At 33.5% G+C, this 19,065-nt stretch overlaps 2 protein-coding genes and 1 non-coding gene across 3 annotated transcripts; all 3 read left to right on the plus strand.

Moving 5' to 3' along the window:
* The first annotated feature begins 1,195 nt into the window (after nt 1–1,195).
* Nucleotides 1,196–5,140, plus strand: LOC18102037 (RNA polymerase sigma factor sigD, chloroplastic). Its single transcript, XM_006379022.3, has 5 exons — nt 1,196–1,715; nt 2,565–2,795; nt 2,869–3,009; nt 3,794–3,994; nt 4,626–5,140. Exons 1-5 carry the CDS (start codon nt 1,299–1,301, stop codon nt 4,905–4,907), a joined length of 1,272 nt encoding a protein of 423 aa, XP_006379084.2. The 5' UTR covers nt 1,196–1,298; the 3' UTR covers nt 4,908–5,140.
* Nucleotides 5,141–5,421: 281 nt separating this feature from the next.
* TRNAG-UCC (transfer RNA glycine (anticodon UCC)) lies at nt 5,422–5,493 on the plus strand. The gene has a single exon. It is a non-coding gene; the product is annotated as a tRNA-Gly (tRNA).
* Nucleotides 5,494–6,259: 766 nt separating this feature from the next.
* Nucleotides 6,260–8,768, plus strand: LOC7482303 (uncharacterized). The gene is made up of 5 exons (XM_002314020.4): nt 6,260–6,684; nt 7,082–7,159; nt 7,363–7,462; nt 8,152–8,294; nt 8,471–8,768. Exons 1-5 carry the CDS (start codon nt 6,400–6,402, stop codon nt 8,678–8,680), a joined length of 816 nt encoding a protein of 271 aa, XP_002314056.2. The 5' UTR covers nt 6,260–6,399; the 3' UTR covers nt 8,681–8,768.
* Nucleotides 8,769–19,065: the final 10,297 nt, after the last annotated feature.

Consider the following 19,065-nt stretch of genomic DNA (forward strand, 5'->3'; position numbering starts at 1 on the left):
ATATTCATTTCAGTCGAATTTTAATTGATCCCAAGAACGAAATATATCAACAGTAACATTTGAACATTGATTTTATCTCGGACAACATAGAATGCAAAGATATTAAAATGCACAGGAACCCACTTTCCTTAATTTAATATATTAACAAATCTGGGGAAGAAGTTTCTGATCAATATAGTGGAAGAAGTTTCTGATCAATATACTTTCATGAGAATCATACACGAACTTTTCATGTTGAAATTATTAAAATGATATTTTTTTATTTTTTAAAAATTATTTTTAACATTAGCGTATCAAAATGATTTGAAAACATTAAAAACATATTAATTACAAGTAAATAAAAAAATAAAAAAATTTAAATTTTTTTAAAAACACTTTTAGAACGTAAAAATAAATAGGTTATAAACCATTTTTTAAATAATAATAAATATTTTTAAAGTGATTACAAATATTTTAGAGTTGTAAAACCTGATGCAAGAAAACAAGATCAAGAGAGCCAATGTTAATTTTCTTTTAAAAAAAAATTAAAATAATATCATTTTAATAATTTTTTTTATAAAAAACTAATATTTTAATAATTTTTTTTTTATAAAAAAACTCACTAATTCAGTCAAGTTTTAACCAAAATAATAACTAGATTAATAGCTCAACTCGAGTTTTTGAATGAGATAACTAGATTTTTTTTTTTTATCTTTTCAATTCAAACTAGTTCAGTTCTCAAATAGGCAGGGTTCAAGATTGTCTTGCTGGACCAGTATGAATTTTACAAATATACTATATTATTGATAACTAATAAGTAATAATACTAATGCATGTTATATATGAGTGGAGATGGTGGATTCTTTAATAATAAATATCTCTAAATAAAATATATATTTTATTAAAATATTAAATCAGAATCCGTGACAATGTAAACTTAAGTGATATTATATTATTGATCATTGGAAATAATCACGAAAACAACTGACTGTATCAAAATTTTAATTTAATGCAGCTTGAAACTTTTCATATTAATAAAAAATCCAAAATGACTTTGGAAAGCTGTAACAGATCCGTTGCAACTAGTTTACCGTAGAAAACATGAGAAAAATCTTCAAATTTTCAAAAGAAAAGAAAAGGAGTGAAGTATATTGTCTTTTATAAGAAGACAAGCAATGGTTGAAAGATATCAAGAAACAAATATCTACGAGAAGTTGTCAGCCCCCACATTCTTGGTTTAGAACCCTCTATCTTCCACTCCTACTTTAAGTTATCAAGAAACAAATGATTTGTCACACGCACACACCCCCTTTTTTTCCATGGCTATCATCACCACCATATGCTCATCATCCACAACCATTTTCTCAGCTATCCCATCTCTCAAACATCCTCTCTCTCATCAATCACCACCACCAACCTCTTCTCCTCCCTCCTTTAAGCTTGGTGTATCTTCAATCTCCAATGAAGCAGCACTCGACATTGGAAATGCAACCGAGGCTGTGGCATTGAGTTCTTGGACTGGAGGGGAGGTTTTGTTTGATGGAGAAAGCGATAATGGTGGTCTAAAAGCGAGGAGGAAGAGGAGGAGGAAAAGAAGAAAAGGGCTTGCTCAGTCTTTGGTTGTAGATGATGGGGAGAGGGATGTTGGTCATGAATACAAGAGAGTGATTCTTGAGTCTGTGAAGAGAGGGTACTTGAGCCCAAAAGAGGAAGCAGAGTTTTCTATGTGTCTCAAGGTATGTTTAAAGTGATTTCTTTGTTCTTTGTATTTGGACAATTGAATGCTCGTTTCAGTGGGTTTTATTGTTTAGCTGTATTCCTTAGAATTATATGTCAACAATGAAGGCCAAAAGCAATCGCGAAGTATTCAAAAGGTAATTTGGCAGAGTATGAATGGCTACTCTCTTCAGTTCATGGTTAAGTTCAACCTGCTATAGGGACTTGAACCATCCATTCAAGTATTGAATTAAAATCTGATTATTATCACATTATCAAAGAGAAATTTTCTGCTGTAGTTGAGCAGCCAAAGAAATGCCATCGAACTCTCCGTACTCGTCCAATTTCATCAAATTATGAACCCTGTCTATCTGATTCTACCATATGCTACCGATGGGCCTCGGAGCCTGATGGCCGGTTTGTTTATTTGGTATTGAAATTATGATGGAGACCACGTGAGACTGCTGATAACAAATTAGCAAGTGTACTGTTGTCACTATGAACCATGGAAACTATGAAGCAATGGACTAAAAACATCAGGCTATTTTAATATGTTTATGCTCTTTCATCGAATCAATTCACCTTAAAACTAGTCTTGACTGCCAAATTCTACTGCATAATCTTCTTGGTTAATGGCTGCCTGCTTCTACTTTACCTGAATATGTGTATACCATAGTTCATTTGGCCGGCTCTTCTTCCAAGTAATATCAAGGACCTTCCATAGTTTATCGGTTTGATTGAAATTTTAGATACCTAAAGCAGAGATGTCTAATGCTGAAAATTTTATTCTCAGTGCTCCGTTTGTTATCAGCTTTTCTTGCTCATTTCAAATTTATCATCTCAAATATCCAATTTCTTGAAATTAACAGCATGAAGCAAGAATAGAAGCAGCAAGAAGAAGAATTGGAGAAGTTCAAGAGCTTGATCCAACCTCAAAGCAGTTGGCCAAGGCCCTACGGATGGAAAAGAATAGTGTAGATAACGTATTGTGTAAGGGAAGAGAATCACGAGAAAAGATAATTCGCAGCTACCGCAGGCTTGTTGTCTCCATTGCCACAAGTTATCAAGACAAAGGATTGAGCCTACAAGACCTTATTCAGGTTCTTAATACCAGTAGGTCCACTTTAATTTCCTTCCAATGGTGTGCTAATAAACAAGATTTCTATGTTGCAGGAAGGGAGCATTGGCCTTCTTCGAGGGGCAGAGAGATTTGATCCACAGAGAGGATATAAGCTATCAACATATGTTTACTGGTGGATTAAAGAAGCCATCCTTACAGCGATATCAAACAACACTAGAATGGTTAGATTACCGGTGAGGACCAACATTAGTAAATTTCTTGCTCCTTCACCAGTGATTCCTCATTTGTATTCAAGGAAATCTCCAAGCACTCCATTCAGTTGGAGATGATCTAAATTCTAACCATCGAGAAGTTTTCTTTGAGAGTCTCTAGAGACAGATTAGGATATTGTACTCTTGAAGTGGCATGAACCTGCCACTTGCAAGGTTAATATGCCCGCATAAATATATGGATATAAAAATAGATGAATGAAGAAGAGGGTGGAATTTCTTTCCAGTCTCATAAATCTGATTTCACAGTGTAATACTGCCATTTAAAAGCAACTGTTTCATTTTTGCTATGATTTTAGAGAAGAGTTGGATCTAGAATATCTAGTCTCACTTCCTGCCTGAATTGCACTCTAATAGGACATCCTTTTTTTCTTTCTGTTTTTCTAATTAGTAATGTAAATTGGTGCTTCAAGTCTTCATGGTTTAAGATCTTACAAGCATGATGATCCATTGTCCTTGCAACTTCAGGTGTATTATAATGTGACACCTTTTCCCCTTGCTCATCCTTTCTTACAGGCTTACGAGTATTTGTCCAGTAGGTTAGAAGATTGGCTGTGACATACATGTTCATTGTTCATGCAGATTGATATGGCATCTTGCTCAGAGTGTTCTAATTAGTTTGAGATCCTATGATGAACTTTCATCTTTCAAAAATATCAATTTGTTTCCTATTGGTTTACTGTAGAGTAGAATGATTTTCAGGAGATAAGCTGGTAATTAGTATGTATGATTAGCTTGATATGTGTAGAGAAGATGGTGGATGCTGGTGGCAAAAATTGCAGGAGCTAACAATGATTTGAGTAACAAATTAAGGCGGTCACCATCCTATGATGAGATTGCCAAAGTGCTCAACATGAAAGTTTCCACGGTGAGGCTTGGTTTTGAGAGGGGTAGATCCCCAATTTCATTGGATCAAGCTGTATTGGGTCAAAATAGCTTGACACTCCAGGTATGAATACTCTTTGGTTTTTAAATTTCAATATCAATGAAAACTTGACACTGGCTTCTTAAATTTGTAAATTGAAGTTCTCTTTAGTGGTCGATTGATCAAGGGTGATCATGTTAGTTGAAGTGTGGTCATTAATCTTCTGATGCAAGTCAGAATCATGGGTTGTTTTAGCTCCAAGGCCAAAATTCACGAGTCTGTCCAAATCACAACTTTTACGAGTTTTCTTGAATTAATAGGCAGATAAGCAGTTGGATTTTGTACTGAAATCGGAGGGAACACCTCCCCATTTGAAGGCTACCTGCAAAAATGAAAAGGGACATGACAGATTTTATGAGGCTCTTGAATTTACGAGACCGATCCTTTTGTGAAGTCAGGGCAAGTGTTGGCTTCAAACAAATCTTGAACATGGCTCAACCCATAAATGATATTACTACTGAAAAAGGTCAAATGCATTCCATTTAGAGCATGCTTGATTTGAGATGATTCCTTATTCTAGGAAACATGCCAAGAATCCTGATAGGTTTGCTAAAAACTCACCTCAGTCTGGGATCTGCAGTCACAGGATCTTGAGACAATAAGAATCTGTTGTATACAATAAACTAATCTCAAATTCAATTGACTTATGTGGCAGGAGATCATACCAGGGCCGGATGAAACAATACCAGAAAACATGGTTAAAAGAGAGTTGTTGAAGCAAGAGCTGGAGAAACTATTCCAGACAGTACTTACAGAAAGAGAAGCACATATATTGAGATTACACTTCGGGCTAAATGGACAGACGCCGCAGTCCTGTGAGGAAATAGGAAGACTAGTGAAGCTGTCCAGGGAGAGGGTTCGACAGATTATTGGCACTGCACTATCAAAATTAAGACATAAAGAAATAGTGGAACCTTTGAAGGCATACGCTGTATAGAAGACTCCATTTTTCAAAAGTACAACCTGTGAAGATAAATTTGAAAGAGCAAAGGCAGAAAGATTTGTGCATTTTTTTCCATTTAATAAATATTTAAGCAAATATCTGCTAGGAACGAGACATATGACTGTTCATATTCTTTCAATAATATGATCATTTACCATTAGAGATGAAATGTAACTGTGTATCATGTCGACTGTCTCATATATGGGAGATTAAGCTGGATTTCCTCCTTTCCACTCTTTTTTTGGATGGTCAAAAAGTTTGTTGTGCTGCAACCATTAGCAACTATACAGTAGCTCAATTATTTGAGAGCAGCCTGATTGAAGACGCAAGCTAGACAGATTTGTCGGTAGAGCCAGCTTCCAAGCACGTCTACCAGCCCCTGCTCCAGCATTTCATGATTCGCATTACAGGGACCGCTTGTGATTTGCTACATGTCGGTCCTCTATATGCTGTGGGCAGGGAGGTTTGTTGCGTTAGATTAATAATATTATTCCTCAGCAAGCAACAAGCGTTTGTAGTCCAACGGTTAGGATAATTGCCTTCCAAGCAATAGACCCGGGTTCGACTCCCGGCAGACGCAATGCCCATCCTTTTTTTTTTTTTTTGGCAAATAACCAATCATCTTACCTCCTGTCCTGAAACAATTTCCCATTTCAAAATGTTGAAAAAGCTAGCAGCAACTGAACTAAATTTTGGCCCTGGAATAGCTGCACACAATTGCAATCAGCCTATGGAAGTGTAAGCTGAGGGATAAAACCGACGGGATGGTTAGAAAAGCACATAAAATCAAGCCAACAGGGTTAATTCCAGGGCCCATTTGGACTTTGTAAGGTAAAAGGGATTCCTCTTTTTCTGAGAGGGCAGGGAAATAAGGATTTGAAAGAGGAAAAGAAAGAAGAAGAAATTGGAAAGGTTTCCTTTCAAGAACACGAATCCAAGTGAGGTGACAATATTTTGGGGTAGATTGATATGAGTCATAACTAGCAGTCTAGCACATAGTATTGTAGAGAAAATACATACATACATATGATCTTATTATTATTATTAATAATTTTTTATTTTAGAAAGGCCCGTTGAGCTGCAATATTCGTCATCTTTCCCTTGAGAATTTATACTACTTGAACAAAAATGTTTAAACGCAATTTTTCTTCTTTCTTTTGTTGCCCCGTATTTTGGTTTAAAATTAAAAACTGAAAGTAAAAAAGGCAACCTGTCTGTGTAGACTCGTTCCTGTCTTCTGTAATAGAAATTTGGAAAAGTCCAATGTGATCTGAACGGATGTGCTGAGCTGAGCATTATAGTCCACTCCAGTCCAGTGTCCTACACTGTTTGCATGTAATTACAAATCTACATACTTCACAGTTGTAAAAAAAAAATCCAACACCCACTTGACTACTCCCTTACAAAAAAATCTAAGCTTCCAACGAGCACTTGCACTGCTGAGGATCAGTAAACTCTCTCTCTCTCTGTGGCTTTCTTCAATAAAATGGCTCTTTTTGCTTCCATCTCCACGTCTCTGCTCTCTATATCAACTACCCAAATCCCCCGCCCTTTAAACTTTAAGAGGCGACTTTTCTGTCCCTTGGCTACTTTAAGACCTCCTTCCCCTGAATCACCACCACCAGTTTCCTCTAAGAACCACCACCCATCAAAGCCTTTGGTTGAGTCATCTAGAGCTCCTCCTGATTCAGGCTTCAACTACGCCCTTGCTAATCCATCTGCCAACCGAGTTGTTCAGTTCATTCGTTCCACTGAGTCAAACATTGAGAGGGTAAAAATAACAAAATCCAATCTTTTTTTTTGCTTGTCTTGCTGGAATTTGTATTCTTTCGCTGTATAATTTATCTTTTTTCATTTGTTCTTAGACATGGAAAGTTCAATTTTTTTAAAGATATTACTTGAATGCCTTTTTCTGTGATTTATGCAGTTGTTGGGCCAAATTGATTCAAAAGAAATAAGTAATGAAGGGATTTCTGCTTGTATGCTATGTAATTATAGGCAAATTTAACATTCTAATTCTGCTCAAAGCACTTGGAATTGTAATTCTGGTCTTGATGGTCTTCATTAGCTCCTCATTTCTTCAATATCTCAAGATTTTTTTTCCTCTTTCTTTAGACATAATCAAGTCTAACAGTGCTCTTCTTTTCATGTTCATTATTATTAAACAGGCAATTTTTGACTTTCGCTTCTTGGCGCTTCTGGCTGTAGTAGGCTCACTTGCTGGTTCCCTCTTGTGCTTTCTAAATGTAATTTCTATTACCCTTCATCCATTGAAATGTTGTGAAATCTTAAAGCATAAGAGTTGTATTATTTGGAAGAATGTGTAGTGGAGGTTTGCTATCTTAATCAGAGGAGTTTAGAGTGTTTTATAATGGATTATGAGCGAAGTATAGTTCTTCACGATAGCCTAAAACTACACCCAAATACTCACTACTTATAATCTTTTCAGGGCTGTGTTTACATTATTGATGCTTACAGAATTTATTGGACAAGCTGTGTCAAAGGAATTCATACAGGAAAGATGGTTCTACGATTAGTTGAAGCTATTGGTGAGATGTTCTGATTTTTTGGAAACTTTTACATGAATTATCCCTTAATGTCACTCCTCACACGAGACCTATATTTTTATCCACCACGAAAAAGTCATTGTGCTACTTGCGATGAAACTGTGAATAAAGGAATTTTTAGTCTATAACATTTCGATGACAGTTATGAGAAGCAGAAGTGAACTTCACTACTTCTATGCATCTCAATTCTGTCTCATTCAGCAGAATGTCACCGTATCGCCGTAGTTTTCATTTTACAATGTTACATCCAACTTCCCGTTTCCACTGTTTTAACTTAATTATTAGTTATCACAGGAGTTCAGAAATTATGTCTGCTGAACTCAATTACATATAACACTAAGAGCAATAACAACTGCAATGGTAAGATAGTACAAAACACTCTGCGGATTTGTATGCTGTGGCCCTGCAGTCAACGTTACCCCCATTTCAATGTCTTGGGTGTTTGAACTTCCTTATTTTTCTTCTTGTTCATTCAATTGGAATTTCATAATTCATAATCAAGAGCTCAAACGCCGCTATCGCTGTGCATGCTTTCTTAATGTACATGTCATCACACATGATATTATGCTGTTTCGTACTTGAGCACTTGTTTGGCATCTCCAAATAATTCATTTGCCTTGGAATTTCTGTTGTAGTTAAACTTGTATCCTAATGTAATGCGTTCTGTGTAGATGTTTATCTTGCTGGGACTGTGATGCTTATATTTGGCATGGGCTTGTATGGATTATTCATCTGCAATATTCCTCCTGATGCTCCTGCTAGTGATGATCGTGCCCTGAAAGGCTCATCCTTGTTTGGAATGTTTGCCTTGAAGGTTGACATATAAACTTGCAAAAACATTCTCTTATTCTCTTGCTGATATATTAGCACCTGGGTGTATCATTTCTGCAGGAGAATCCATCGAGCTCCACAATTCATTAATCTTTTTCTTTGCTCTTCTAATTTTTGAAGTTATATAAAAAAAATTGCATGCTTTTTCTTGGTTTATAGGAAAGGCCAAAATGGATGAAAATCAGCTCACTCGATGAACTGAAGACAAAAGTGGGACATGTTATTGTCATGATTCTTTTAGTAAAGATGTTTGAGAGGAGCAAGATGGTGACGATAGCCACTGGTGTAGATCTACTAAGCTATTCTGTTTGTATTTTCTTGTCATCTGCTTCTTTGTACATCCTTTCAAACCTGCACAAGTCAGAATAGAAATTCCTGACCTATGATGCATATAATGTAATTAAAAACATCTTCAGAGTATATTTCACAAAAAGAAACAAAAACATCTTCCTGAGAATGAATTCTATTTATCGTTCAGAGTTCGTTGACAATCTCAAATCGCCATAGATGTGAGGAATGCTACAACCTGCTGCAATTATCGCGACTGTGATTCTGGACAGTGTGTGGTGTACACATTAGACTAACGGCCTCTCATGTAATAAAAGCAACCATGTAGATTCAACACCTGCATAAACAATATAAAGGTTGCTGTTGTACATGGACCCCTCCATTGTCCATGTAGGAAAGCTAAACAAGAGGGAAATGCGAAGTTTGGGAGACACGAGAAGAACAATAAAATCCAAGAGGGAAAGTAATTAGGGAACCAAAAGAAAGGTGCTTTATGAATTAAACGAATCACTTACTTCTCAACTATATCGCGATTTTTCATCTGATAAATTACAAGAAGTTTCTTTGGGAGAGCTTAGCCGTGCTTTGCAAAAGTTTAATGTCATTGAACAGGTTCTTCAGGATTTATTTACTTGCACACAAGAGTGACAACAATTTCTGCATTTTTTACACGAAAGTAAGAGAAAGAGAGGCTCTCAAATACCTGGTTATTTTAAGCTTGTTATTCTTGGGTTTGAAACTAGAGCGTTTCCAGTTACGAGCACACATTCTTGTTCTCTTCTTGGATCCCCAAAGCCTCAGTTCAATCCTGGCACTGCAGGAGTCGGCCAAGTTTTGATTTGGGAATTGAAGGTGAAGATTGAAACAGTGCAGCAGCATAAGGTTTTAAAAAAAATGGCCGCAGCAGGTGAAAAGGCAAGTAGAAGTTTGAAGAAAGCAGTAGTGAAAGCACCCAACCTATGCTTCTTGGGGAAGTGTTGTTAATGCCCAAGTCAAAGCCAAGCTGACACCATCTTCTAAGTTGATAGGAGAGTTTTTAGAGTTTGAATTTTATTATTTTTATTTATTTTATAAAAATCAAGTATAATGTAATGTGAATTTGTATAAGTTTTAAGTTCAAAGAACTTTTACTTGAGGGGATGTGTTAGAAAATAATATAAATCATATCTTGAAATCTCACCTAACAGCTTAAGCTATTGAGTTGAGATGGTTCTTTGACACCTATGATGTTCTAAAAAATCCAAATAACTTAGGAGTAAGGCTTATGTGTTGAATAATTGATTAATCTTTTGGTTCTAGCAATTTAATCCATTCTTTCTAGTCAAATTACCTAGTAGATCAAGGTGATAGATGATTGGTACCTGCAATTTTTTTTTTTTGTAAATTTGAGGACTCTTAAATGCGCTTAAGTATTTTTTTATAGCGAGAAAGTGCAATAAAATTTTAGAGAAATAGACTCTGAAAATATATATGCTAAAAATATTGAGAATGAATAGATTGTGAACCTGGAGCGTGAATGATTCATAAGGTATTTATAAACCAATAGAGGTTATGTCCAAGGGAAAAAGGGTCATTTTCTTGGCCGTGTTTAAGAGAGAATGATCATTCTCTTGACCATGTTCAAGAGAGATGACGTCATTCACTACCAGAGTTAATAGTTTTACCGACGAAATTCTCTATCGGTATTTACACTAATAATCTGTTGGCAAAAAAATTATTGATAGATTTACAGATGAAATCTGTTCGTCAGTAATGTCAAATCTGTCGACATTTCTGTCGGTAAAAAAAACACCAATGTTTTTACAGACGAAATATGCGCGCTAAAAAAAATTTACCCACTTTAATACTTCCGTCGGTGATTTGCAATGGCATTTATTGTAATTTTATTCAAATCCCCTATAAATCACCGAAGAAATTATTTCTTCGGTGATGTAACAGTGTTGTAGTGGCATATGAAATAAATTGTTCCTCTCGTCTCTGGAATATACTAACAAAAAAAAATGCTAATACTAGTTATAAAAAATCAAGTAAGGAGATTGAATATTACACCCTTAAAGGTGTCCATACATAAAAGTTGCCTATTTTATCTTAATTCATGGGAAAATCATCTAGTTTATTCTTGTGAATTATGACCTTTCATATAATTTTAAAAAAACATAAGTGGATTTCTAGAGATATATATGTTATAAAAAAATGGATTCATGTTAAAATTTATTCCATTTTTACAATTTTTTTAAATTAAACTTCTTCAAATTATGAACAATAATTAAATCAAATTCAGAGAATAAGAAAAGATAGACAAATAAATATACATACATAAAAGGAAAAAAACAATTATGATTTTTTTTTCATGTGTAAGTATAAACCTTTCCTAAAAATCAATCTTTTTACATTTGTGCTTAAATCAATTATATTTACATGTCCTTAAGTGAGTTGATCCATCTATAATATAAATTAAGTAAGTGTATTTAATTAATTCTATCTTGACCAAATTAACCAATTAAGTGAGAAAAGTTCAATCAAAATACAATTAAAAACAAAATCCATGTTACAAAATTAATCCATGTTAAATTTAATATCATGTTAATTATTTAAACCTCTTACTCTCTAAAAAAATTAGAAAGCCTATATCTAAATTATATATATTAAAAAGAAAACAACTTCTAACATTAAAGTTCATGACTTTTTAATTTAATCCATATCTAAATAAAATCTCATCCGAAATCGCTTTTTTAGATAGCAATTAGATATCATACAAACTTGAAATTAACAAGAATTGGAATAAAACTTTTAATTTTATACCAATTATCAAATTACAAGAAGGCTTTGATTGTAACAATTAAAATTTGGTTATAAATTTGTAATTATAGCATGGATTGCATGAAGGGAGATTACAGCAGTCTTACCTTACAACGGTCTTACCTGAGAGTGTGCAAAACGTCCGATTGGCTACTTGCTTGCATGAGAGCTAGTCAAAGGTTGAATTGGGACGGTTCAAATGGTAAAGAACAAAAAAGGAGTGGACGAAGCAGATGATCTGGTGCATGTTTAATTTGTGCTAATGAACGCCTTTTTTCTTTTTTCTTCAATTGAGAGGGAAACCTATTTATAATGTTAACACTCAAGTTTTTAAGCTTGCTCATAAAATCGAGGAATATCGATCTTCCTCTTTAATTTCTTTTTCTTTTCCCCTCACTCATATGATCTTTTCCCTATCACAGTAGATTGATGGGCCCTTTCTTATATTGTCTAATAATTGGATTTGTGCTACTACCACACACTCTATATTTTCCCCTCATCAATTCTTGATTTTCAAGATTCCTGCTCACGGATGAAGTGATTCGTTCAACTTTAATGGTAACAGAGAACTTTAATTTCATATGGGCAGATTATAGGACTCGTCATCATTTACGGAAGTTTCTGATCACAAGAAAATCAAGTATTTAAGAGCATGAGGTCTCCCTGTTGATAAGTCCTTCATTTGCTTCATATTGACCCATACATTTTATGTACGGAAGTTTCTGATCACAAGAAAATGAAGTTTTTAAGAGCATGAAGTCTACCCTTTGACAAGTACTTCATTTGCTTCATTACGCATGCAATTATGGAATAAAGCTAGGCTTTCCAAGTCCTGGACCACAAATATAGAATCCCAGTTATTATCCCATAATTTTTCTTGCATCCAGTACCTTATGCTTTTATATGCTAACTGTACATTATTGGCATATGATGTCCTTGTTTCTTCAGCTTCTTCAGCTCCAAATCCACGTGAAGACAACGATACTCGAAATCCACGTGAAAACAATAGTTTTCTTTCTCTGAGAGTTTATGTTTGAAGGATATGGTGGTTAATTAGCTATCTATCAAGCTTGCATGAGGGCTCTCATCAATACGTATGTATATATGATCATGCCTGACATCAGCATCAACACCTGGAGTTTGTAGTTGAACATTGACGCGAAGTCAATAAGATGATCACGAGAATGTAGCTCTGCGTGTTATTCTAAACTTCATCATGTTATCTCCACTTTCCTGTTCAAAGCCTATGACTATATTAGACATTAATTATACATGAATTATTCTCTCAATTAACCTGTGATCTTTGAAATTTGAAATTGAAGAATTTGTTTCTATATATATATGCTCCTCATGTAGCAGGTCTAACCATCAATGTATTTGAAATCTTGATCATTCTCAAGGAAAAAAAATTCTCAAAGGCCAGAAACCAGAGGAGAAGAGAGGTTTTAGATATTTGAGTGCTAGAAATCATGTCAGCATCAATAGAGGCTTTAGCTATGGCAGGTGTGGATTATCTTATACACAATTTGGACATTGAAGAATGGGAGCAAGAGGAGTTGGAGTTGCCTCCACCACATTTACTAGCTGAGGAGGAGGAGGAAGTTGAAAGAAAAAGCAAGGACAACTTTCCTATATGTCGATGTTGTCCTGCGTCTGGAAAAAAAGATGGTGCTCGTAGTGATTATGTGATCACTGAGCAACCCCTGAATATCATCCAATAAAGTAGGTCAAGGGAGAATCTCATGTAAGAGGATATGACCAAATGATGCTGAGACTCGTATGGTGGCAATAATGGATATTTGCAGTTCTTGTCTGTTAGTTTTATAAAATGTTGTCTGTTAGTTTTGATTTCTCTCTCTTTTTTAGAGCTAGCTTCATATGATTCTTTGATTTGGAGATTCCGAATCAGATTTTAACATGGTTAGCTCCTGCATAGTCTTTTCTTTTTCCTTTTATCAATGGATTCTTTAGTTCATCCTAAAAAATTATTTGAATAGAATTTATACATCTCAAAATTTGCAACCAAATAAAGCTAGCCGGTCTATTGGTTTGTAAATTCAGTATATCATATGATATTATTTTCCTTTGTCCTTTTGACACAACATAAATTGAAAATATCATGAACTTCAATTGATGTATAATATATAACCATACCGAGGTGGCGCTGCAGTTGTCAAATAATCATCTTAACCCAATAACTTAAGCCGTTAGGTAAGGTTTCAGGATATGATTTATATTATTATCTAACACACCCTCTAAAATGAAAGTTCTTTGGATTTGAAACTTGCACAAATTCATTTTACCTTGTGTTTAATTTTTATTAAATAAATGAGGATGATAAGATTCAAATTTGTGATTACTTGATCATCAAGACTCTGATACCATGTCGAAGAACCATCTTAACCTAATAGCTTAAACTGTTAGATAAGATTCCAAAATATGATTTATATTATTATCTAATAGCAGTCACAAGTTGAAACGAAAAATGTATAATATATTTTGTGATATTGCTGACAAAGAAAGAAAGCAAAACCTCTTTAAATTTTTGTTTTTTTGACTTTAAAGGATGATGTGCCTAGCTAAATGGAGCCAAAAGCATATTTTAATTACATGTTCTCTAACATGTTCATTTTCAACTCTAGGGATATTATTAGCAGTGACTTCTATGAAACCGAAGCTTGGAAAGGCTCATGCAAAGTGTACTCGGAAGGGTTTTGAGCAAGAAAATTGCAAAGGGAACAATGGAAGAAGCAACCCGGTTCGCCAAGGTATTTCTGAGTTTGTAAATTGCAGGGCTGACTTTCTCTTTGATTTGGATTGGGATAAATATTTTTTTAAAAAATATATTAAAATAATATTTTTTAAAATTAAATTACTTTTTATATTAGCACATCAAAATAAATTAAAAATATTTAAAAAATTAATTTAAAATAAAAAAATTCAAGATTTTTTCAGAAACACACTCCTAATCACATATTTTATCAGGTGGGCTGGACCGAAATTTAGATGGTATATATATGCAGCACGTATGCTGGCTCTTGCCTGTAATCTTTTTTTTTGTTTTTGGGAAATTAACTAGTTTTCTATTTCCTATTCAGGCAAAAAAGGAAAAAAAAGAAAGAAAGAAAGAAAGAAAGCCTTTTTCCTATTACAAGCAGGCGAAGAACAGTATTCCCTGTTTAGCACAGATATTCGTAAATTATATAAACTGCTTTCCCTTTATCTTAAACTTCAATATTCACCTATATATACTTTTCTGAAGTACCAACAAGAGAGAAGTATATATTTATAACTTATTCAGCGCTGAAAGTATTTTACAAATATTCACTGGTTAAGTAGTTTGAACTCGAGTTTTGACCCAAAAATTATCGATTCACTCATTAATTATGCATGCAATTCGATAGTTCTCAGATTTTTATACTTAATTCATCCGTACTGACGTGTTTTTTTGAACTATATTGCTAAAGCCTCCAGTTATGAAGAAGATTGTGTTGAGCATCGATAAGTGCTGTAATTGCGAAGGATGCAGGAAGAAAGTGGACAGAATTTTGTCCGAGACCAAAGGTGAAATTATGGAGTCTGTGTAGTTAATGTAATATACGGTTTATATTTCAGTATTAATGGACCTGATTGATGGGGGTCCTTGTGTTTATAGGGATGGAGGGCAATGCTACACGATCCTGGAATGCGGATAACCTGCTCACCATCACCATGACTGGTACCATAGACATTCAAGCCTTGACGGATAGATTCTGGAAAAGGATGCATAAGAAGAAGGTGGATGTGAAGATCTTGCCTTGGAAGGATGAAGGCGAGAAGAAAGTTGGCTCTAAAAGTTCTTCAAAAGAGAAGCCAATTGAGAAATCCGACCCTGCAAGTTCAGAGAAAGATGACAGTACTAAAAGCTCCTCGGAAGAGAAGACCAGTAAGAAGGCTGACCCTTCAAAAGATCAGACGCCCAATACGAAAGTTGACACTACAAATTCTTCGAAAGATAAGAAGGCAATAAGGAAGCTGACACTGCATGTTCTTCAAAAGATAAGAAATCTAATGAGGAAGCTCACACTGCATTTTCTTCGGAAAGAACCCCGATGAGGAGATATTTCTCAATTTATTTTATTAAGTGTAAATATTATATTTTTTATTTCTCAGTTAAAAAAGAAAATCATGATGCTGAAAAACACATGTCAAGGTTTGGCTGATATAAAACCGATCTAGATAATAAACTTTTCATATAATTTTCACACAGTAAACAGGAAGAAAATAAAAATTGTAAAGGGGAAAAAAAAAATAGAAACAAACTAAGCAAATGGACCGTTGCCGCTGGTCCGCTAACGAATCATATTTTTATATTTTACTATTTTTAATTAAAATTTAAATAAACTAAAATTAAATTTAAAAAATATTGATTATGCTTTAAGAAAAAGCAAAACACATATATCGGCTAAGTTAAATTAAAAATAAAATAGAAGAGAGCACATAATTTTTTATAACACCCTTTAAATTTAAATGGATTAATTGTTGTAAAACATCAAATATATGTATGCTCAATAATAGCTTAAATAATTTTATTTTATCTATTTTACTTATATTTTCAATATTTATAGGGAGTTAACTAACCTTTTGAATTATGAATATCAATTGAAAAAATTATTGATTCAGATAACTATGTATTTCTTAAATTATAAGAGTTCAACGTTATAAACTATAACCTAATAAGACTTGATCATTTACACTTAATATTAATTTATAATTCTTTAACACCAATATCTATTTTAAACAGTCACAAGTGATTTTTAACAAGAACAAAAAGATCTCAAACTATGCATATTGAATTGAAAAATAATTAAAAAATAAATTACTATTAAAAAATTATTTTAAATTTAGGTTATTTGCAGTGAAGAAAATGTTATCACTAAAAACAATAGTTAATGTATGTTTAAATTTCAGTAAAAAAAAATATTCAAATATTTTAAAAACCATACGTGGCATATTGATACATTTGAAAAAAAATATCATAAGGTATCGATTTTTTATTTATCGTTGTGTTATTTTTAATGTTTTTTTGGCACTTTTTGGTCTGAGAAACAATTACTATATGTATATTTAATAATATATTTAGATTTATATAAGAAAAAATCAATATGCATCATTAGGAATATATCAGAAACGATATAATAAGTTTATAAAAATAAATAAATAAATAAAACATATGAATTAATTGCACAATCTAACAAATTCAAAACTGTAAGAAATTAAAAACATCTGAAAAAATAAAACAATTAAAAACAAAAAACATTGAGGAAAAAAAGAGATAAGAAATCCAAGTTTGGGGTGTACAAGCCCAGATGAAATGCACTTGATACTAAGAGTATATTCCATCATGATACTAAAAGTCTAATTAAGCTACGGTGTAGCTCTATAAAAAACCATTTTATTTTATTTTATTTTTAACTGTTAATGTTAATTATTAATGTAAATTGTTAATAAAAGAAACTGGCATTGTATTTTTAACTTGTACACAGAAGGTCCACGTTTTCGCACGTGTGATAAATATTTATGTAGTATACCTGATGTTTACTCAATGCGCAAACCCTAGAGCTAAAGAAAGAAGAGAGAGAGAAAAAGATTATATGCGGCTCAGGAACCAGAAAAATTATTTAAGAGGGTCAAATTAAAAACAAATAAAATTGAGAGGTTAAAATTTAAATTTTACTAATTTTATGGTCGATACTGTAAATTGTTCAAAAGAAAAACATTCTTGCAGGCCGGGACCCCTGTTTTTGGTACCAAGAAAAAGGTGCTCTTTATAAATAAAAGTGTAAATTAGTAACTTGACCATTGTTGGTTGTTAATTCTTTTTAAAATTAACCTTTTCAAATGCAATATTAAGTTTGTTTAAGTACGTGAGATTCGAAATGAATGATATTTTATAAAAACAAACAATTAAATTATAATGAAATACCAATAAGAGAACAAAGTTATGAATAAATATGAAAATATAAGGATTATGTATTAAATTTTTAAACCAAAGCCGCTACTTTTATTTTACTAGAAAGAAAAAGATAAAAAAAATCATCCATCCTAAATAAAATGTGCAACATTACAGTAATGTTAACCAGATAAGTGGCCCGCGCCACGTGGACTAACTTTTTTATATATATAAAAAATTATATCATAATAATGGCAGGATCCAAGGCTATTTGGGTCCTGCTCATGCACAATCCAAGTCTATTTTGGCCCCTGCACAGCTAATAATTCAAGGCTATTTTGGGTTCTGAAGCATACGGGGGCCAAGGATAGTTGGGTCTTGGCGTGCCCAAGCGTCACATGTGTGCTGGGGTGTGTCCAGCCCTTAGGCAGACAGCCCAAGCGCCATGTGTGCGCATGGGTGTCTCTAGTACTGAGGCAGGAACCCAAGCGTCATGTGTGTGCAGGGAGCGTGCCCAACACTGAGGTAATAGCTCAGCGCCATATGTGCGCAGGGTGTGTCCACAACTGAGGCAGGAGCCCAAACGCCACGTGTGCATTGGGATATGCCCAGCCCTGAGGCAAGCCCAAGCGCCACGTGTGCATAGGGGGTGTGCCCAGCCCTCAGGCAGGAGCCCAAACACCACGTGTCCCCATATGGTTTTTCTTCGATAGTAATAACAATGTTTTAAAATTTATTAATGATGATAATAATAATATTAATAATAATTTTTAATTTTACCTTTCAAATCAAATCTTTGGTTGCTTTCAATATTAAGAATAATTTTTTTCTAATTTAGTAATTATTTTATTAATAATATTGATTATTATAAAAATAATAATATTTATAACAGAAAACAATATTTTTAATATTAATACTTTTGATTATAGTAAAAATAATAATATTCATAATACAAATAATAATATTTTTTTATATTAAAACTTTGAATTATTATAAAAATAATAATATTATAACAAAAATAATAATATCTTTGAGATGAATATGTTGAATTTTAAGAATAATAATAATCTTTTGATAGGAATACTTTGAATAATAAGAAAAATAATAATATGTTTTACATGAATACTTTGTATTATAAGAAAAATAATAATATTTACAACGCAAATTATAATATTTTTTATATTAATACCTCAAATTGTTGAATATTTTTAATATTACCACGTCGCGAGCTCACCTTTTATTTTTATAAAAAATACCATACAAATTTATAATATAAATAATAATATGTTTTCAATATTAATACTAATATTTTCTTTGAAATTTATTAATTATTGTATTGATAATATTAATTATAATAAAAATAATAATATTTTTAAAACAAATAATAATATTTAGAATCTTAAGACCCAGGAACCTTGGGTCTTGATGGAGGATCCAATAATAATTGGATCCTGGTGCTAGACCCATTGATCGTGGGTCCTATGCGGAACCCATTCCTCTTGAGTTCATCAGCATGACCCAAGCGTTAGGTGTCCCCAAGTGGAGCGCATGCATGAGTCACGCCCAGCCCAACCCAAGCGCCACGTGTGCGCTGGGATGTGCCCAACCCCAGGCAGGTAGCTTAAGCGCCACGTGTGCACAGTGGTATGCTCCGCGCCCCTCTAGCATGGCGTTTGGGTCCTCCAATCTCACAACATGCCCCCACCAACAGTGCACTCCACAATGAAAATATTCA

Source organism: Populus trichocarpa, chromosome 9, assembly GCF_000002775.5.
Source record: "Populus trichocarpa isolate Nisqually-1 chromosome 9, P.trichocarpa_v4.1, whole genome shotgun sequence".
Taxonomy (NCBI): Eukaryota; Viridiplantae; Streptophyta; class Magnoliopsida; order Malpighiales; family Salicaceae; genus Populus; species Populus trichocarpa.

Bases quoted from the DNA above. Each gene is read 5' to 3' on its own strand.
- LOC18102037 (XM_006379022.3), top strand. From the start codon at position 1,299: ATGGCTATCATCACCACCATATGCTCATCATCCACAACCATTTTCTCA. The intron at 1,716-2,564 runs GTATGTTTAAAG...TGAAATTAACAG, and splicing joins AGTTTTCTATGTGTCTCAAG to CATGAAGCAAGAATAGAAGC. The intron at 3,010-3,793 runs GTGAGGACCAAC...TGATATGTGTAG, and splicing joins CTAGAATGGTTAGATTACCG to AGAAGATGGTGGATGCTGGT.
- LOC7482303 (XM_002314020.4), top strand. From the start codon at position 6,400: ATGGCTCTTTTTGCTTCCATCTCCACGTCTCTGCTCTCTATATCAACT. The intron at 7,463-8,151 runs GTGAGATGTTCT...CGTTCTGTGTAG, and splicing joins ACGATTAGTTGAAGCTATTG to ATGTTTATCTTGCTGGGACT. The intron at 8,295-8,470 runs GTTGACATATAA...CTTGGTTTATAG, and splicing joins TTGGAATGTTTGCCTTGAAG to GAAAGGCCAAAATGGATGAA.